Source organism: Stegodyphus dumicola, chromosome X2, assembly GCF_044657685.1.
Source record: "Stegodyphus dumicola isolate Sdum_Otavi_A_Nest chromosome X2, ASM4465768v1".
NCBI classification, from domain to species: domain Eukaryota; kingdom Metazoa; phylum Arthropoda; class Arachnida; order Araneae; family Eresidae; genus Stegodyphus; species Stegodyphus dumicola.
Genome location: NC_140781.1, coordinates 196,494,035 through 196,512,058, shown reverse-complemented (window position 1 = coordinate 196,512,058; position 18,024 = coordinate 196,494,035). Strand labels below are relative to the sequence as shown.

The 18,024-nt window shown below is 31.6% G+C and overlaps 1 protein-coding gene across 1 annotated transcript; it reads right to left on the bottom strand.

Moving 5' to 3' along the window:
* Nucleotides 1-1,599: 1,599 nt before the first annotated feature.
* LOC146993003 (uncharacterized) lies at nt 1,600-14,095 on the bottom strand. Its single transcript, XM_085810131.1, has 2 exons — nt 12,115-14,095; nt 1,600-3,928 (listed from the first exon to the last, which is right to left on the bottom strand). The coding sequence occupies exons 1-2, from the start codon at nt 13,925-13,927 to the stop codon at nt 3,666-3,668; spliced, it is 2,076 nt and encodes a 691-aa protein (XP_085666257.1). The 5' UTR covers nt 13,928-14,095; the 3' UTR covers nt 1,600-3,665.
* Between the last annotated feature and the right edge of the window lie 3,929 nt (nt 14,096-18,024).

Below are 18,024 nucleotides of genomic sequence, written 5' to 3'. Positions count from 1 at the left end.
AAAATTAAATGAAACTAGATGAGATCCTAGTTTTCAGAAAGACGAAATACAGTACAAAGTCCGAATATTAGATCAGTTTAAATCTAGTAAGATAGCTCGTAGAAATTATAAAATTAAAAATATGAAATAATGAAGTATTTATCATCTAAAGGGTATCAAAATTTACAAAAAAAAATGTTTAATATTTATTTTTTTACCTTATTAAACATTTCTTTCAATGTAAGTTGTTTTAAGTTGCTCTTTTTTTTTTTTTTTTTTTTTTTTTGCTAATACCTTTTTCTTTAATTTTGTAGACACATAATTTCTTGTTCAGTTACATTGTTGGAAGTCTTGTACCTGCTGTTTCAAGAATTCCGACTAACTTGCCAATCGAAATTTTCTTGTTTTCAGTAACTTCTCTGTCACTTTCTTCACTATCAGCAGCGGTATTTTCTGGATCTAGAACCATACTACAGATTTCACCATTCGTTCATTACTACTTCTCCACATTTCTTTACAAAATCCGTTAATTGGAAATTTCACCTTTGTTTTGCGATATTCGGAAACCTTTAAAATTAGTGGCTATCATCATCAAATTTAGCTATCCTTCACTATACATATTGGTTGTGTATCATAAGCTTGGTGACAAACAACAAGTTGTTCCATTAAATTTTATCTTGCTTCTATCGCACACTGAGACAATTACGCCTGAGTTGTATTAGTTCAGTTATTTATTATACTCATGTCCATTTCTTACACATGCTTAAGGCTTATAAAAGTTCTGAATAAATAAATTCCCACATATACGTAAGCCTTATTGAGGGACGGCGCTAGATATCTTATCGCCTGATGCAGTCTCTGTGGGTCCTAAATCCCGAGACTCCGTGCGGCCATACAAGCCCTGGTGCTGGTTCTGGGTTTATGTGAATAACAAATGAGTTATTTTTAATTCAAATAGCCCTAAATGTAATCTTTGGGGGTGTCTGAGTATCAACAAAATCTATTTTTAGCATATGGAAAGAAATTTTTGTTAAATTTTTCCCTGTCAACATTTTTAGCGCATTTAACTTAAATCTGTAATCATCGCCAAGCGTAATGTCAACATGAAAGGTTACCATATTCCTTTATTATTCAATTACTAACATTAAAAAAAAATGGTTTAGGCAGTGCTACATGAATCATTACTCAAGTTGTCATGCTTTGATAAACATGCGGTGATGAAAGGAAAGTATAATAAATAATGTTCGCCAGGTTGGCGTCAGATCAACTGTATCTATGTGGAATGTTTCAGTTTGAGACGTGTGCCAAAAAGCAGATACACAGCAACGGAGCCAAATTACTGATTGTACAAATTTATGCTAAAATTTTTGTTTCGTCAATAACAAGGTATTTTATTTAGTGTTGAAGTGAAATTAAGAATCGGAACTCTCCAGATGTTTTATTATGCACGGAGGGGGGGGGGGAATCAGATGTGCATGCATAAAGCATAGGAGAAAAACGGTGGTTTTCAGGTCCGGATCATTCCGGATAATGAATATCCCAATTTCGGACTTTGTACCGTACATTGATGATGCACAAGGTATGTTTTTCTTAGAATAAACAGACAAGCAAACAAAAAGAACCAGAAATAAGAAACAAATTTAATAAAGGCCTTTGAGCCTCCTACAGCTCACCCCTTAGCTTATAATGTGATGGGTTAGAAATGAATTTTAATTTCTTAAGTAAACCAATTTTTGAGTCAAATGTAGTTCCTAATGTGAATATTGAGATTTAAAAAAATGTAACGAGAGAAAAGAGGAGATTTTTGTTGAAAATTTTTGCTTTGCTTCAATTGTAAAAGAGAAGCTTCCAGTTATGAAAAAAGGGTGGCAGTCCTCAAGACCTTCTGCACTATTCAAAGCTTTTCTTTGAAAGAACTGTTTTGATATGAGAAAATTGCTCTATATTGTTTTTCAAATGCATCTGATATTTTCATTGCCATTTAGCTTGTAGCAACCTGCCTCCACAAGATGCTATGATGTCCAGAACATTTGAAGAACTTATATTTGGGTCTGAGGAAACTGCTGCTTGGTTTTACTATACAAATTATCATGAAAGAATATATGAGCATATTGATTTATAGACAATGCCCATCTGGCTGTATTCTCTGCTGTTGTGATGCCACTTCACTGATATTAGAAAGAAACTGTGCCTCTTCAGCGCTAGTCATGGACTGCATGTCTCAAATGTATCCAGTGAACTGCAGACTTACTAGAAGATCCCTGAATTTCGCTTATGGACTGATTTTTATCTTATTGTTGATTTATATATTAATGTTTTTGTTTTATCTGGATCTGCAAATTGTTGATGCAAATGCTGACAACCAGTTCTCAGGTAGCATAAAAAATAATTTTTGGAAACAACATATAACAAAATAATAATACCAATTGTTTTATGCCTCACTGTATTTCAAGATTCCCAAAATCTGGAACTAATTTTTCATTAATTTCCGAATTTGAAGAATAGCTTAAGACAGTCTTTCTTTGGATTTAACATTTTTATTAGCAGAAGAGAGAAATGGAGTAACTGTGGAGGATGGGGACACTATCATTTTACCATAGGTTAGTTGGTTTTTCCCATGCCCATCACTAATCGAGTGAGAGAGTAGTTGGTAGAGAGGCAAGCTTCTGCAGGATGTTTTGAAAGGACACTATATATCTGCAATTGTATCTTCACTGTTAATCTCATAGCAGGCAGTTATAGTGCTGTAGGTTACATGCTTACATTAAATGGTACTAAGATTATATACATAATAATATACAAAAGATATAGTAACATACTTCATGCAACAGGATACAGTCATGTAAACAGGCAATAAAACAGAACAGAATTCACAAAATGTATGTTAAATGCGTAATGTTTATCTAAGAGATATATAAATGAAGTAGCAAACTGGATGCTTGATTACTGGTAAATTTATAATGAAACAGTTCATACGCCCATGAGTCAAGCAAGAGAAATAGATTAGAAAATCTTTTTTTTTTTTAATCAAGAATGAGTATGTGTTGTAATTCAAGCACTTCAGTTCTAATGATAATTTGCTACTGAGGGGCATGTGATGCATGTTTACAAATTTGAAACGGTAAAAGAGAAATTACTGTTTTAGTAAAATCCTTATTACTTATTTTAAATATACAACTTTGCACTCGAATCGTCGATTTATTTAGAATCATAAATTTATATTTGGTGAATGTGAGCATTATTTTACATGTTATGTGATATTTAACAATATATATGTAAATATTATAGGTAGCTTTCAAATGCAAGGAATTCAAACTTACATTCATTAGTATAATTTTTTTTTTAATTTAGTGTTCTAGCATGCATGCCCTTCATCAAAATTCTGGATACACCCCAGTTACCTACATTAGTGTATTTCATGTTTTCTTTTTATTATTTTAATATCCCAGTTTTTAGTAAACTTTACATTCTGAAGGTTATAAATTCAGTGGATGGAAAGCATAGTATATTAATGTCAGTTTTAAGGATCATATTGTATTATTAACTCATCTAGTTAATACATTTATGCAAGTTTCAAAAAGACAAAGAATATATCATAGGCATTATGTTCACATAAGGAGACAAAATACTTTGTGAGCGTGACAGAGAATTATCATCATAATTCTAAATTACAATAATATGCATCATTAAAACCTATCACACAGATTTTTTGTACTGTCAAAAAACGCTTTACCATGCGAAATATTATACTTGAGACCTGTGTAAAAATTGTAATAACCAAAATATACAACAAGTATAGTGATATAAAGTTTTAAACAATATTGTCTCCTTTGTTGAAATCTGCAGTCTTTTTTTCCATTGTGGTGTAGTTCCTTATGGAGAGTTAACACAGTATAAACAAATCTCAGCTCAGGTCTAATCAATAGTGCAGACAAATTTGAAGCACCATCTATCGATAAATATTATCGCCAATTCAAATCAAAGTCAAGCAAAATAACTCATTACAGATGAATACTAAAAAATTTAAAAAACAGTAAAAACTAATCTGTATCAATCAAACTATTCATCTTAAAATAAGTGGTTAGACTAGTAACTAAAGTTTGCTATTGTAACAAAATTATTAATAATTTGAATAAATTATCTAAGGTAAATAAACTAGACAAAAACTTACAAATAAAAGTAAATACACAAGCATTTTGAAGAACTGGGATAAGCTAACCCTAACATTTTAGTGCTTAAATTTGTCATAGTGCTTAAAATAACAAATACCACATTTACAAGACATATAAATATAGAGCTTTATAATTCAGGATACTGAAACTGCCAAACCAGAATTTTTTAAATCCAGATAGATAGGCTAATTGGTGCACAGCATTTTTCAGTATGCTGAAATCAGGGAAGATTTGTATCAAGGACTCGCATTTAGTGCGGCAGAGCATTATTTTTGGTTATATATGTAGTTAATGCTTTAACTGTTGCAGTGGATTCAGCTGATTAATTATATTGTGTATTTTCGCTAGAACCTATTGATATTGATGAAACTTTTAAAATGCTTTGGAAAATGGAGTCTGTTAATGATTCAGAGGCTATTTTAAGTAGTGAAGAAATAGAACCCAATTGGCGATATATGGATACCGAGTTTGTGCAATTCTTTGACTAGGCATTGTGCACTCCCCTTGACTTTATCCGTGTATACATCGACCTATTTTCACTTAAAGAAACATCAGAAAATTGCACACTCCCTCGACTTTATCCATGTACACATCAATATATTTTCACTTAAAAAGTCAAAAGAGCATCCGATTCTAGGTAAAAGTAATATTTATGGAACATTCAACTACTCAGGTTACCATAAATAATACAACAACTTTGCGATAATACAAGGGGTACCCTTCAGTCTACTCTAACAAAATCGTCATTTTTATATTAATAAATGGTCTTTATTGGCCTATAAAAATTACATATTTGCATAATATGATTGACAGTAATCTTATCATAAGTTAGTAATGCGATTTTCATTTGTTGTGCTAAATCTACCCACTATAATAAACATATGAATATACATACCACTCTGTCATTCTGAAAGATTCAAAGGGTTAGAGTAGACTTTAAGGTACCCCTTGTATTATGGCGAAGTTGTTGTTTAATTTATCGCCAAGTTGTTGTTTCATTTATGGTAGCCTGAGTAATTGAATGTTATGGAAACCCTATTGTGACATAATCGGGTGCATGATTCTGGGAAATTTTGAATCATGGCTTGTTTTGTAAGCGTTTTTGTGGTGTGTGTGGTTACAGCCGAAAACATCGCGGACGAAAACGTCGCGGAGAAAACAACGCAAGGCGAAAACGTCGTGATACAAAACATCGTGGGAGAAAACATCGCAGTTCTAAAACATTGTGATACAAAATATCGTCATCGAAAATAAAGCGGTTCAAAAACTTCGCAGTTTAAAAACATCGTCGTCGAAAATATCGTGGTAAAAAATAAAGTATCGACAAATCATCGCAGGACGATAACATCGTAGGCATGCTTTTTTCAGGCTTTCATAATTGTAAATGGATATTTCCATAATGATTTGTGAGCGCAAGATGGAAAGAAGCATAATCTTTACTTTTGTATTTTTTATTAACTAATAAATTTTTGCTGAAAAAGTAAGAAGGAAATTTAAGCATAGAAAATTAAGGCAACTTATAGCACTTAATAGAATTTTAAACTGACATAGTTAACTAACAAAGGTCATTAATAAATCATTTTTATAAAGTTTTTACTGGTATTTTTTCACTAAAAGTATAATCTAAAAATGTTTAGAAAAAGGAAGCTACGTAACTGCATGACCTTATCCATAAAAAATTGCTAATTATGAGATTGTTTTCTTCACTTTTGTCAATCTAACACTCTGATTATGAAAATTATTTCTTGTTCTGCTTCAGTTTATTCTTAAGTATAAAGTTTCCTTCTTACGTTTTCAGCAAAAATTTATTAGTTAATAAAAAATATGAAAGTAAAAGTTATCTTTCTTTCCATCTCCTGATCACAAATCATTATGGGAATATCCATTTACAATTATTAAAGCCTGAAAAAAGCAGGTCTGCGATGTTATCGTCTTGCGATGATTTGTTGATACTTTATTTTTTACCACGATATTTTCGACCACGATGCTTTTAAACTGCGAAGTTTTTGAACCGCTTTATTTTCGACGACGATATTTTAGAACTGTGATGTTTTCTCCCACGATGTTTTGTAGTACGACGTTTTCGCCTTGCGTTGTTTTCTCAGCGACGTTTTCGCCTGCGATGATTTTGCCGCGATGTTATCGGCGGACACCGTGTGTGTTGGTTTGATTCTTTAGACGGTAGAATGGCTGAATGTAGTAAGATTAATTTCAAATTTCTGTACGATTTGGAGCGAAAGGGGAAAGGAGCTTTGACTGGTGTGTAAATGAAGGTTTACTTAGTAGCCATTATAAGTGTCCTGTATGTAGAAAGGATAATAGTGTAGTCGATCGTAAAAACCGTTTACATGGACTTGAATGGGTTTGTAGGAAGAAAGGTTCAGGTGGTCACTATGTGAAGCTATCGATCAGAAAGAGTATCTGGTTTGAAAAAAAGTCATTTGAGTATGATTGATATTTTGATTTTTACGTGGCTCCGGGTGTACGAAGCGAACTCAAAAATCATGGTAAGTTAATATTTGCTTTTGGTAGTGCTTAAATGTATAACATGTTTTTCCTTTTTTTATGTTATTTTATTGTTTGGTTTAAAATGTATTTTATTGAGATTATGTATTTTTGTTAGCCTATATTGTAGAATTTGGTGCTCCTTTGACTTTTCAAGTGAAAATATATCGATGTGTACATGGACAAAGTAAAGGGAGTGCGCAATGCAAGTTTGTGCAATTCTGGGATTTTTTTTAAAGTGAAAATAGGTCGACGTGTACATGGATAAAGTTAAATGAGTGCACAATGCCATTTTTGTGCCTATCGAGGATTTTTTTTAAAGTGAAAATAGGTCGACGTGTACATGGATAAAATCCAAGGAGTGTGCAATGCCATTTTTGTGTAATTCGGGGATTTTTTTAAGTGAAAATAGGTCGACGTGTACAAGGATAAATCAAAGGAGTGCGCAATGCCCTTTTTGTGCAATTTGGGGATTTTTTTTAAGTGAAAATAGGTTGATGTATACATGGATGCCAAGTTTGTGCAATTGTTTGTCTTGTTATTTTGGCTTTGTGTAGCGGCGATTTTTGTACAAAAATTGCCGCTTCGCAAGCCAAAATAAAGAGTAAAATAATTGCACAAAATCGGTATCCATGTACCGCCAAAAATCGCCCTAAACTATACTTTCACCAATTCAAATATAATAATTTTTTTTATTTTCATGATTTGGGATTTACAGTCAATGTATAAAAAAGCATACATTCAAAATCATAAGCATATCATATAGCAAACTTAACAGAAGCCTAATAAATCCAGAAAAACAAAATGCTAAAATGTAAATGTGTAACTTTCTTCTAATGATGTTTAAGCCCCTGAATATTAAACATAACTTTTATATAAGCAGGATATCATATTGTAGGTAACCAAATCCTATTACAGCAGCATTCTTCTACTTCATACAGCAGCAAACTTATTAATAAAATTTTTAAAATGTGTGCATTATATTATTTTCAATGCAATAATTTAAAAAGTATTTCAATGACTCTTGATCTCCCTATTTCTCTTTCCTTTGTGAGTGGATCTTTCATGACCAGCATTTGAAACAGGAAATGACAAAAAAATTTTTTTAAATTATTTCTATTGAAGAGAAACTGATTGTAAAGCATAAATTATTATTCAACATATGTCTATTACAGAATAAGTATTTTCGTCTTTACACATTTCAAATTACATTTAACTTTGCATTCAGACACTAACATTCTTTGTATAAACAATAATCTTGCATTTGGTTTTTTACACAAGAACACAGGGGGTGGACAAACAATGAACTGACAAACTTAAACAATGAACTGAAAACATAAATTTGGCATTGCACATACTAAAAATCCTACATATTGATACAGGGTGATCAGCGAATAAGTCCTGATTTCAAAATTAAATATGTCTACCACAAAAATCGATAGAATTATACGGTAAACTGTACGTTCATTAGCAAAACTGTAGAAATGGTGTACAAAAGTTTAGAAAATTTAGTTACGAAAATCATTAACAGATGGCGCTCTGCGTTGAAAACTTTCTGAAAGGAGTGGAAAAAAAAAAAAATAAAATGAAGCAGCCTTTGCAATCAAAATACAATTTTTTCAAAATGTTCACCGTTCAGAATAATGAGGTGGTGTAAACGAACAATGAAATTTGACATCACGTCTTGCAATGTCTCAATGGAAATGGAATCATATGCAACACCAATCAACAATTCAAGCTCATCTAGAGTAGCGGAATTGTTTCGATAGACAGTGTCTTTCAATGCGCCCCACAGAAAGAAGTCACAAGGACTCAGATCGGGAGAATATGGAGGCCAAGCTATTCTTGTATCAGTAAATTGCGGATAATCTAACACAATTACTCTGTTTCCAAAGTATTCATGAAGAAAGTGAATAACTTTATCTGTTCGATGTGGTCGAGCCCCATCTTGTATCAACCAGTCGATACCTGGCCGATCCTCCAATGCTAGTTGAGTGCTGACAAATTGTTCCAAAATTGTAACGTAACGTTCAGTAGTTATCGTTTCTCGTACGAAAAATGATCCGATAATGTCTCTGGTGCAAACCGCAGCCCATGCAGTAACTTTAGACGAATGCAGTTCTTTCTCTTCACACAAATGTGGATTTTCGGACCCGAAAATCTCCAGTTTTGTTTATTAACGATTCCATTCAAATGAAAATGTGCCTCATCTGTGAACCAGATGCAGCTCATATCAAATCTGTTGTTGTCGACCATTGTCAGAATCTGATTCGCAAAGTCAACCCTTTGTTGCACAACTTTCATGGGTATGGCCATGGTTTTGTATGGTTTGGTTTTGTATGGAAACAGCCGTAGGCTATTTTTTAATATTTTTTGCATGTTCGTGTACTTTAAACCTGTCTCTGATGATATCCGTCGGATGCTTTTCCTAGGATTTTGCTAACTTTGGCTGAATTTTCAGGAGTGACTACAGTTTGCCTAGGCCCAACATTTCCCTTTCGATCATCAGCCACGCTGCCAGTCTGTTCAAATTTCGTGAAGAGCATGAGAATGGTTTTCGCATCGGGGCCAATTGGAACATTGAATCGGTTTTGAAAACTGCGACGTGTTGCCGTAGGACTGTGTTCTAATCGGTGAAATTCCAGAACCAAAAAAAACATGCTGTTCAATGGAATACATTATTTCACTTTCTACGCTAGCCCTTTTTTCACTAGCCTACAGTAGTACTGATCACTTTTGAATTCAAAGCACATTTTTAAAGGCTATTGATAGGTCATTGCGATTAGAGCGCCATCTGTTAACGATTTTCATAACTAAATTTTCTAAACTTTTGTACACCATTTTTACAGTTTTGCTAATAAACATACAGTTTACCGCATAATTTTATCGATCTTTGTTGTAGAGATATTTAATTTTGAAATCAGGGCTTATTCACTGATCACCCTGTATATAACATGTTAACGCAAGAAAGGGTACAATAGTAAATAACTATCTAAATATTAATGTTTTAATTTAGATGAAAGGTTAATTTCATATAATATTTCGCTACCGAGTTATCGCTAAAGCATAATGTCATCTCGTTGGTTGTTCAAACATAATTTTCTATAATGAATGATGCCTTTTCTTTGAAAACATTTTCAGTAAAGTGCAGAATTGCCCGCTTATTTCTTTGCCGCTATTTACAAGGGTAAAAACAATTGGAATTTTGTCAATTTTCTTTTACTTTTAAAGTGACAATAGGTCGATGTGTACATAGATAAAGTCAAGGGTGTGCGCAGTTCCATTTTTGTGCAATTCTGGGATTTTTTTTAAGTGAAAATAAGTCAATGTGTACATGGATACCGAGTATGTGCAATTCTTAGAAACGCGTCAAGCAGTGGGGGATTCTGCACTTTACCCAAAATTCTATCGCATACTTTTCATCATAGGCAATTCTCAAATTGTTAAATCCATAGGATATCAAAAAAGGAATTAAAAATTAAACTAGTATTTCAATGGCGTCTTAAGAAATATTGAACTATATAAACTTACGCAATCTGAAATCAGCGCATACGCGAGATTTGGCACGCTGTTAAATGGCCGTGTTTGCTAGATTTGGTGCTTTCGCGCATACATTTTCACTGCAATTTTTTTACGGCCCTCGAAAACGAATAGTACCAACTTTTATCACAAGTAAGCCAATTCTAACTTCTGAATGAGGTGGCTGCTTTAACAAAAAAATCATCGATAATATTTACTCTTCACAGATTATTATTAAAGTACGAGCATGCAAAAAATATTAAAAAATAGTCTACGGCTGTTTACATACAAAACCAAATCAAATATGACTACCTATTTCACAAAAAGAATGCCACCTCTCATTATCTGCAATGAAATGTAAGTCAATGTTCAGGTTTTGAAATTTTAAAAAAAAATCTTAACAGGTGTTTCCAGAACTTAGGAACGTGCACAAAAGAGACAGGAGTGAGAAGCTGATCACATATTATTGGCACGATACTTGTCTTCTGCAGCATCTTTTGGCAACAGTAAACAGCACTGGCACGATTTGGGCTTATAAAAGAGCTATTAGTTGTCAAAGGTGGTAAGCATCCATGAAAATGAAACTGATTAAACAATAAATCAGCAGTTCATTCAACAGCTATATAACACGTTACATATATATCGGGAAAAAGAATTTTAATATAAATTTGTATTTATGATAATATTTAATAAAATTTTGTCAGTAATTTACTTACATAAATCAACAAATAAGTACATAATTTGATAATTACATAAGCAATTTAATTAACAACATATATAAACATGGTGGGAATTTCTGTTTATTATTAAACATGCTGAAAACTTCATTAATTCTATTAAGTGTCATGCTGTAATAAGAAATAAAGAAGTTTATAATTACTTATATACAGTATGTAAATAGCTGTAATTACTTAATGGCATGTTTTTATAATTTATTTATTTTTAGTTTAAATTAAAGGAAGTTATTTAATAATAACATGTTACAACTATCGGAAATAAATTTCAGTCTAAAAATTTAATGTTTAGCTGCCAATATATTTAAATTACAAAGCTTTACCCCTCCCCCCCAAAAAAAGTTTGGTTAATCTTTGGATTATGGTAACTTGGCGATTTTTTGGCGACCAACCCTGCTACAGCAACCTGCTAGCTTTTGTTTGGATGCCATTTTGTTTTCACGAAGTAGAGGCATTTTTTTTTTTTTTACTCAAACATTTTTTCCAACAATCTGCTAGCCAAATTACGCTTATGCTAGAACTTTTATGGAACAAAAGTGCTTAATCATGACGAAGATTAGGTGCGAAATTGGGAGAAAGTGCAGAATCGCAAACTGGTTGCCGCGTTTTTAAGAATTGCACATACACAGTATCCATGTACACGTCAACCTATTTTCACTTAAAAAAACATCCCAGAATTGCACAAAAACGGCATTGCGCACACTCTTGACTTTATCCATGTACACTGCTAAAGTACTAGCTAGTAACCTTTATCGCCTTACCAAAATGTCGCCAAACTACCTGTTACCATATTCCAAAGATTAGCCAAAAAGTCTTGCAGGTACCAAACTTTTGATTAAGACACAAAATATAAATTTTTTTTCTTGCATCATTATTGCATGTTTTGATAAATATTTATTTAGTAAGCAAAGTTTAAAATTTATTTAAATTACTTTTTTGTTAATACAAAATTTTCATTCTGTTTAAAAAAAATCGGGCCCATCAACTATTTCCAGACTGTGCATTTGGCTGCATACAATTTAATGGTCTAAGAAATCACGATTTTGGTGTCATGACAAATTACCATATGCAGAAAATAATTGCAAGATTTTATTGACATCTACCTTGCATGTTGGCCTTATAAACACGGACATAATAAGCACTATGAAATTGCAGTACTTCTGAAGCAAGTAAAGCATTATTTTTTAATATGTTTTGCCACTTACTTGTCTCTATTATATCACAAGCATAAGAACAAAAATACTTTTTTGCCGCTAACTTCAGCTGGTCATCAGTATATATATCGGCTATGATAAGCAAATCACACACGTTATCTACTGTCAAGGAACTTGAAAAATAAGTACAGCATTTAGCTTTCATATCTAAAAGCTGATATTTATCTGATGCAGAATAAAGTTCAACAGCATTGTCCATATTTACATTTTTAAGCTGTCCAGAATAAATATATTGCAGCATAATATCAATTATATGTGGTTCAATGTCGGTAATTTCAATGACATTTGTCTTTTTTTCAGTCATCTCATGACTGAACATACCATGAAATACAGGTGAACGGGCCATCAAAATCACTTTGTGGACATTAAATTCATCATCCTTCATTCGAATTGTAATGTCTGTCAACTTTTTGCTCTTATAAAGAGCTTCTAAATCCTCTCCAAGTTTCATCAAATGATCATCAGTAAACCCTGCAGACGTTTCTCTTAAAAAAACCTCTTCAACATCAGACAGTTCGTGTGTACCATCTGACACAGAAATATCACATTGGAGAGTAAGGGTATCATTTGGTAAAAGATTTTTTTCCTCCTTAAACAGTACATCTCTTTTTATAAAAGGACAAAAGCCAGATTTTTCACCCAGTCCAAACTTTTGATCTAATGTAGCGGTGTGTTGCAATTCATTATTTGAATCTACAATAGAGACTTTAAATTTGACATGGACAGCCATCTCTTCATTATCAAAGGACAGTCGACAAAGAAAAACTGACACATCAACATCTTCTTGGCTTTGACATTTTTGCTGAAACAAAAGATCAAAATGTTCACCTAGTGGCAGAAATGAGGCTGTTAATTCGTTTTCACCAATGGAATGCTTTAAAGAACTAAAATTTTCAATAACCCAAGTATAACTGCAATTATTAACATTAATTTTAGTCTCAGCATGAAATTCATTTGGTTTATACATATGCTGAAGCTCACGGAGGCCATATTTACTAGCCATTTCATACAGGCCTAGAGGTCCATAACATATTGAATGTGCTTTACCTGTATATAAATATGATATGAATGCCTTTACTGCATCTGGGTTCAAATCTGTAAAATCGAGATTAGCTACGTGATGTTTTAATCTTTCAGCCTCAATCATATTTTCAAGCACTGAGCAACGAGCACCAAGAATAACGCTATGCAATTTTAGTTCCTCACCTACTAGTTGAAGAGTTAAATCACTGCACTCTCCACTATCGTACATTTTTTTTAGATCATCAGACAAACTTTCATACACTGAAATTTCTTCTTTCTTTTGGTTCGCATTCCTTTCGGTCGACTGATTATCTTCTATACGAACGCCGATTTCCCAACGTAATGTAAGCGTATCATTAGGTAGAAATTCTGATTTTTTTTCAAAAATTTCCTCTCTAAGTATAAAACTTGGAAAACCCCAACCTTCATATTTTTTAATAAAAATTTTTGATCCATGTATATTACACAACTTTCCCTCAGCATCTACAATTGACAAAAAAGATTCTACAAAAACAACTTCTGGAGCATTGTCTTCACAAGCCCGGTAAAGAAAAACGCAAATGTATTCTTCCTTTCCGGCTATTCCTTTTGGTTCAATAGCTAATGAAAACTTTGCAGGCATAGATTTAGTCATGCCAAATTCTGGACTATTTATTATGCTATCATCTTTCTGACAACACATACTGAAATTTTTGATAGACCATATAAATACGCTCCGACTTACAACATAACCAAATCGAGAGAAATTTTGACAGTTACTTACTTCCCTCAAAGATGCCATATTTCCTTAACGAAATACACACATTAACAAATCTGGAAATTATGGTAAACGTCAGATAAATAACCTTAACTTCGTTACACAATAAATATTATTCGGCGCATAATATTCAAAACAAAACTCACGAACCTACCACATAACGGATAAAGACATACAGACTAAATAGACAGATGTCTTGTTTTGCACCCGCTAAGTCTTTCTGCACCGACGGATGAAAAATCAAGCTTAGGTGCGAAGGAAAAATATATCGGCGGTTCAATTCAAGGAGGTTAGAATAGAAGGAGGGAGGGTTTGCAGTTTCCTCCACTATCGGGGAAAGAAACACCAAGGAGGTTAGAATTTCTTGATTCTAACCTCCTTGGTTAGAATCAAGGAGGTTAGAATAGATGGAGTAAGCATGACGTCACAAAATTGAAGCAGAGGAAGGATCGACAGCGTGACGTCACGACTGATGAGCCAGCATGGCTGCCGTGTAGCGTAGGGATAAGACGAAAGCTTTGTTTATAATTGTATTAAAACTGCTCAGCCAGATAAAATTGGTGAATGTAGTGAAGGATGTCAATCATTCCCGCTGTTACGCAGCTAATTTCATAAGTAAATGCCATAAACAGGTATTTTAGTATTTCTATTATTCTGACTTTATTGCTACTCGCTATTAGTTCAGCATTGCTTTGTTGATCGTTTCGACCTGATTTTGAGAAATATGGATAGATGTGCTGCACCAAATTGTCAAATCATTCTAGAAATAACTTTAGGATGTTTTGTTTAGCAAAAAATGAAAAAAGACGAAGAAGAAGTAATTCTTTCTGTTCGAGATCAATGGATTTCGGTCGCAGGAGCGTGTTTTTGTGAAGTAAGTGCAGCTTCGTATTTTTTCATAGCATATGAGAAAAATTCCCTTATTATTTTTTTTTCAAAATGTGTACTTTCATTTAGCTGTCACTTATTGACGCTGAAATGATTTTACAAATATAAAATCAATTGTGGAATGTGTGTGCATTTGTGCAGCAAAATATCGCCAATACTGTTGCTAATAGTTTATACTGTTTATAAAATTGTATTCTATATTTCATGTAAACTTTGTCTCGGTTGGGATTGTAATAGGCGTTTTTTTATTTAAATTTTACTGTACGAATAGTGTATTAAAGGTCTATGCTGTATTTTGATTCTGATGTATTGTCGCCAAATATATCAGTTGGCGCCAGTCTTAAAAATTGGTAAGTATAACATAAATTATAAATTGTTTAGGTTATTCTGTATAGTGAGGTAAATATATTCTGTGTCCTTCAGGAAGCTTCATAAACTTAATTATTTATTCTTAATTTTGTCCTATTTTCATATAAAAGTTAAAATTTTTCACAAAATTTCATTCTTAATAGTGTGATTAAATTCATTTAGTACATGCAACTGTAATTAAATACTAGTGTTTTTGATTTTAATGTTAAACTTCATACATGCTTTTGTTAAATTTGAAGGTGCATTTTGAAGAAAACCAGTTTGAATGTTCTAGGAAAGATGGGTTTAAAAAACTAAAGCCTTGTTTAATGTGCCTAATCCAACACAACTGTTGACCCCACAGCATGTAAAAGGCATTGGGTTTACCAAACTACCATTCAATGATATCCAGTTTTTAAAATGTATGTTTTTTTAAGTTTTATAGTTTTCATAAAAAATGTTTCATATTAAAAATGGACCAATTTGTTTTATAAATAAATCAAAATATTGAAATTCAGGCATTATATGATTAAGCTTTAATTTCAGTGCTTAAGAATAGATTAAAAATTGAAATTTTTAATAGATAATAATTCATAATACTGTTTAAATTTTGCTGTTATATATATATAATTAAATGTGTATTTTATTATAATAATCATATTTAAAATGAGGCATAAAAGCAACCTCAATTTGATATAGTTTTTGATTAAAATTACTGATTTCGAGGCCTATCAGACACAGGTCTCATTTCTTCAGATTTGCCCCTAAAAAAGAGAAACCTGTATTTGATTGCCTTCAGAGTCTACAGAGGTTTGTTCAAAATCAGGATTAAACTAAAATAACTTTTTTGCTTAATTTTAAATTTTACATATATATAGGAATATGCATTAAGTAAGCAAAAGAACAGTATTATTGAAAGTAATAATTTTGAGTAATATAATAATATGGTAATGTATGTTTTAATGTCCTATATGTCTTGTCTAAGTCCTCACTTTCAGAAGTGGGGCTTCATTGTTTAAATAATGTAAAGTCCTTCACCTATTATAAATTTCAGATTTTACATAGAAATATCATACAAAGTAAATTTGCAGTACTCAATTACATTATTGTTTCCATCATTATTGGATTAATTTGAAGTTAGTCATTAAGGTTAAGTATTTATAAAATGTTTGTATTTTGTTCACAAAAACTTCCATCATGTAGCAGTTACTTTTATGTTATGGAAGATATCAAGCTCTGCTAAATCAAATTTACTTTTGTGTGACCTTAAATCTTAAGCACCAATCGTAAATTTGTTTTGGCATATTTTTAAGAATTTGAATGAAAAATTTATTGCTACTGTGAAAGAATGATCAACTGATGTTTACCTTACTAATCAATGTCTTACAGTGTTGTAATGATTCGCAGGATTTTTCATAATGTGATGTTGCATATATGTTTTGATCTTATCAAATAAATATAAAGAATGTATTCCTAATCAGATATTTCTTCTTACGTAAGATTATTATCTATCATGATGTGATTTGTTTTTAGAAGCCAAAACACTATTTTTTGAGATGCTAATAAAAGCAATGTATTTTATTTATTTACTTACTGCTTTAAAACAGGTTTTGAATTAAGGCTTTCCCCTTCCTTACAGTATGCACATAAAACTCACTTAAGCTATATTTTTAACATATTAATGAGATATATGTAAATAAAATATGTCTCTTAGGGTAGCTCCTTTAATAGGGGGGAAAACTGAACTAAAATGGTATACCTTAAAAACATTTTATTGAAAACAAAAATACTATCATAACAGTGTCGGCTAAGATTTATTCAGATGGTTTTTTTTGCATTTATTCTGGCATTTCCCCATAAATTCATATAAATAAAATTTCAGTTAAAGTAGGTCTAGCATTATATCATTCTATACAAAGCTGTTGACTTTATGTATATTCTATATAAAGGTGTTGACTTTAATGGAAAAAATCCAGTTACTGTGTTTTAATAAAATTTGATTATAATGGAATGACTTGCACTGTGTTAGAAAAAAAGAGTGAAAAATAACAATTTTTGTTTTATTTTCACTATAAGTACAAGTATTTTGCATATGTTTGTTATCAAAAGATGTAGATTTAAAGCTAAATAATACTTTTGTTTTTATTTATGCAAATTAATTAATAAGGATATTAACTAATTATAGAATTATTGGTACTCTTCTGTTATCGGGACCGGATTCAGAAATCTCTATATGGATGTATATTGAATGTATGTATATATGAACCATGCATATGTATGTGTGTATACATACATTTTTGATTTCCATCCCGATAACAGAAGAGTACTGAATTATCATTAAATATTCAGATATGTGTAATAATATATTAACAACATTGTTTCACGAGAAAATAGTAAAATTAAATTAATTTTAATAATTTTCTTGTGCCATTGCTTCAAGGAATGAAATTTGAATTTAACAAATATTCACTATTTCTATAAAGCAAATATAAAATTCTCTACTCATATAAAGAAAATATAAAATTTAAATTTTAAATTTTATGTATGTTTTTTCCCTTGTTTAATTCATAAATTTACCAGTTTTTCTATGTACTGTATAAAGTATTTTCTCAATAGCAAATGTATCAGTAAATAGTGTCTAAATTTTGTGTGGAAAGGTATTCTTTTTATTTTTTATTTATTTATTTATGTGTGTATTTATTAATTTTTAAAATTTTCTTTTTAGCTAAATAAAGAACAAAAATAGTATTTTTGATATGGAATTTTTACATTGCTAAATTTATATAAAAATATATTTTTAAAATATAGATTCCCACAGCCATTAGAGCATTGAAATAGTTTTTATAGCATTCTGCTAAAACATCAAAATTTAAAGGTGTATATCT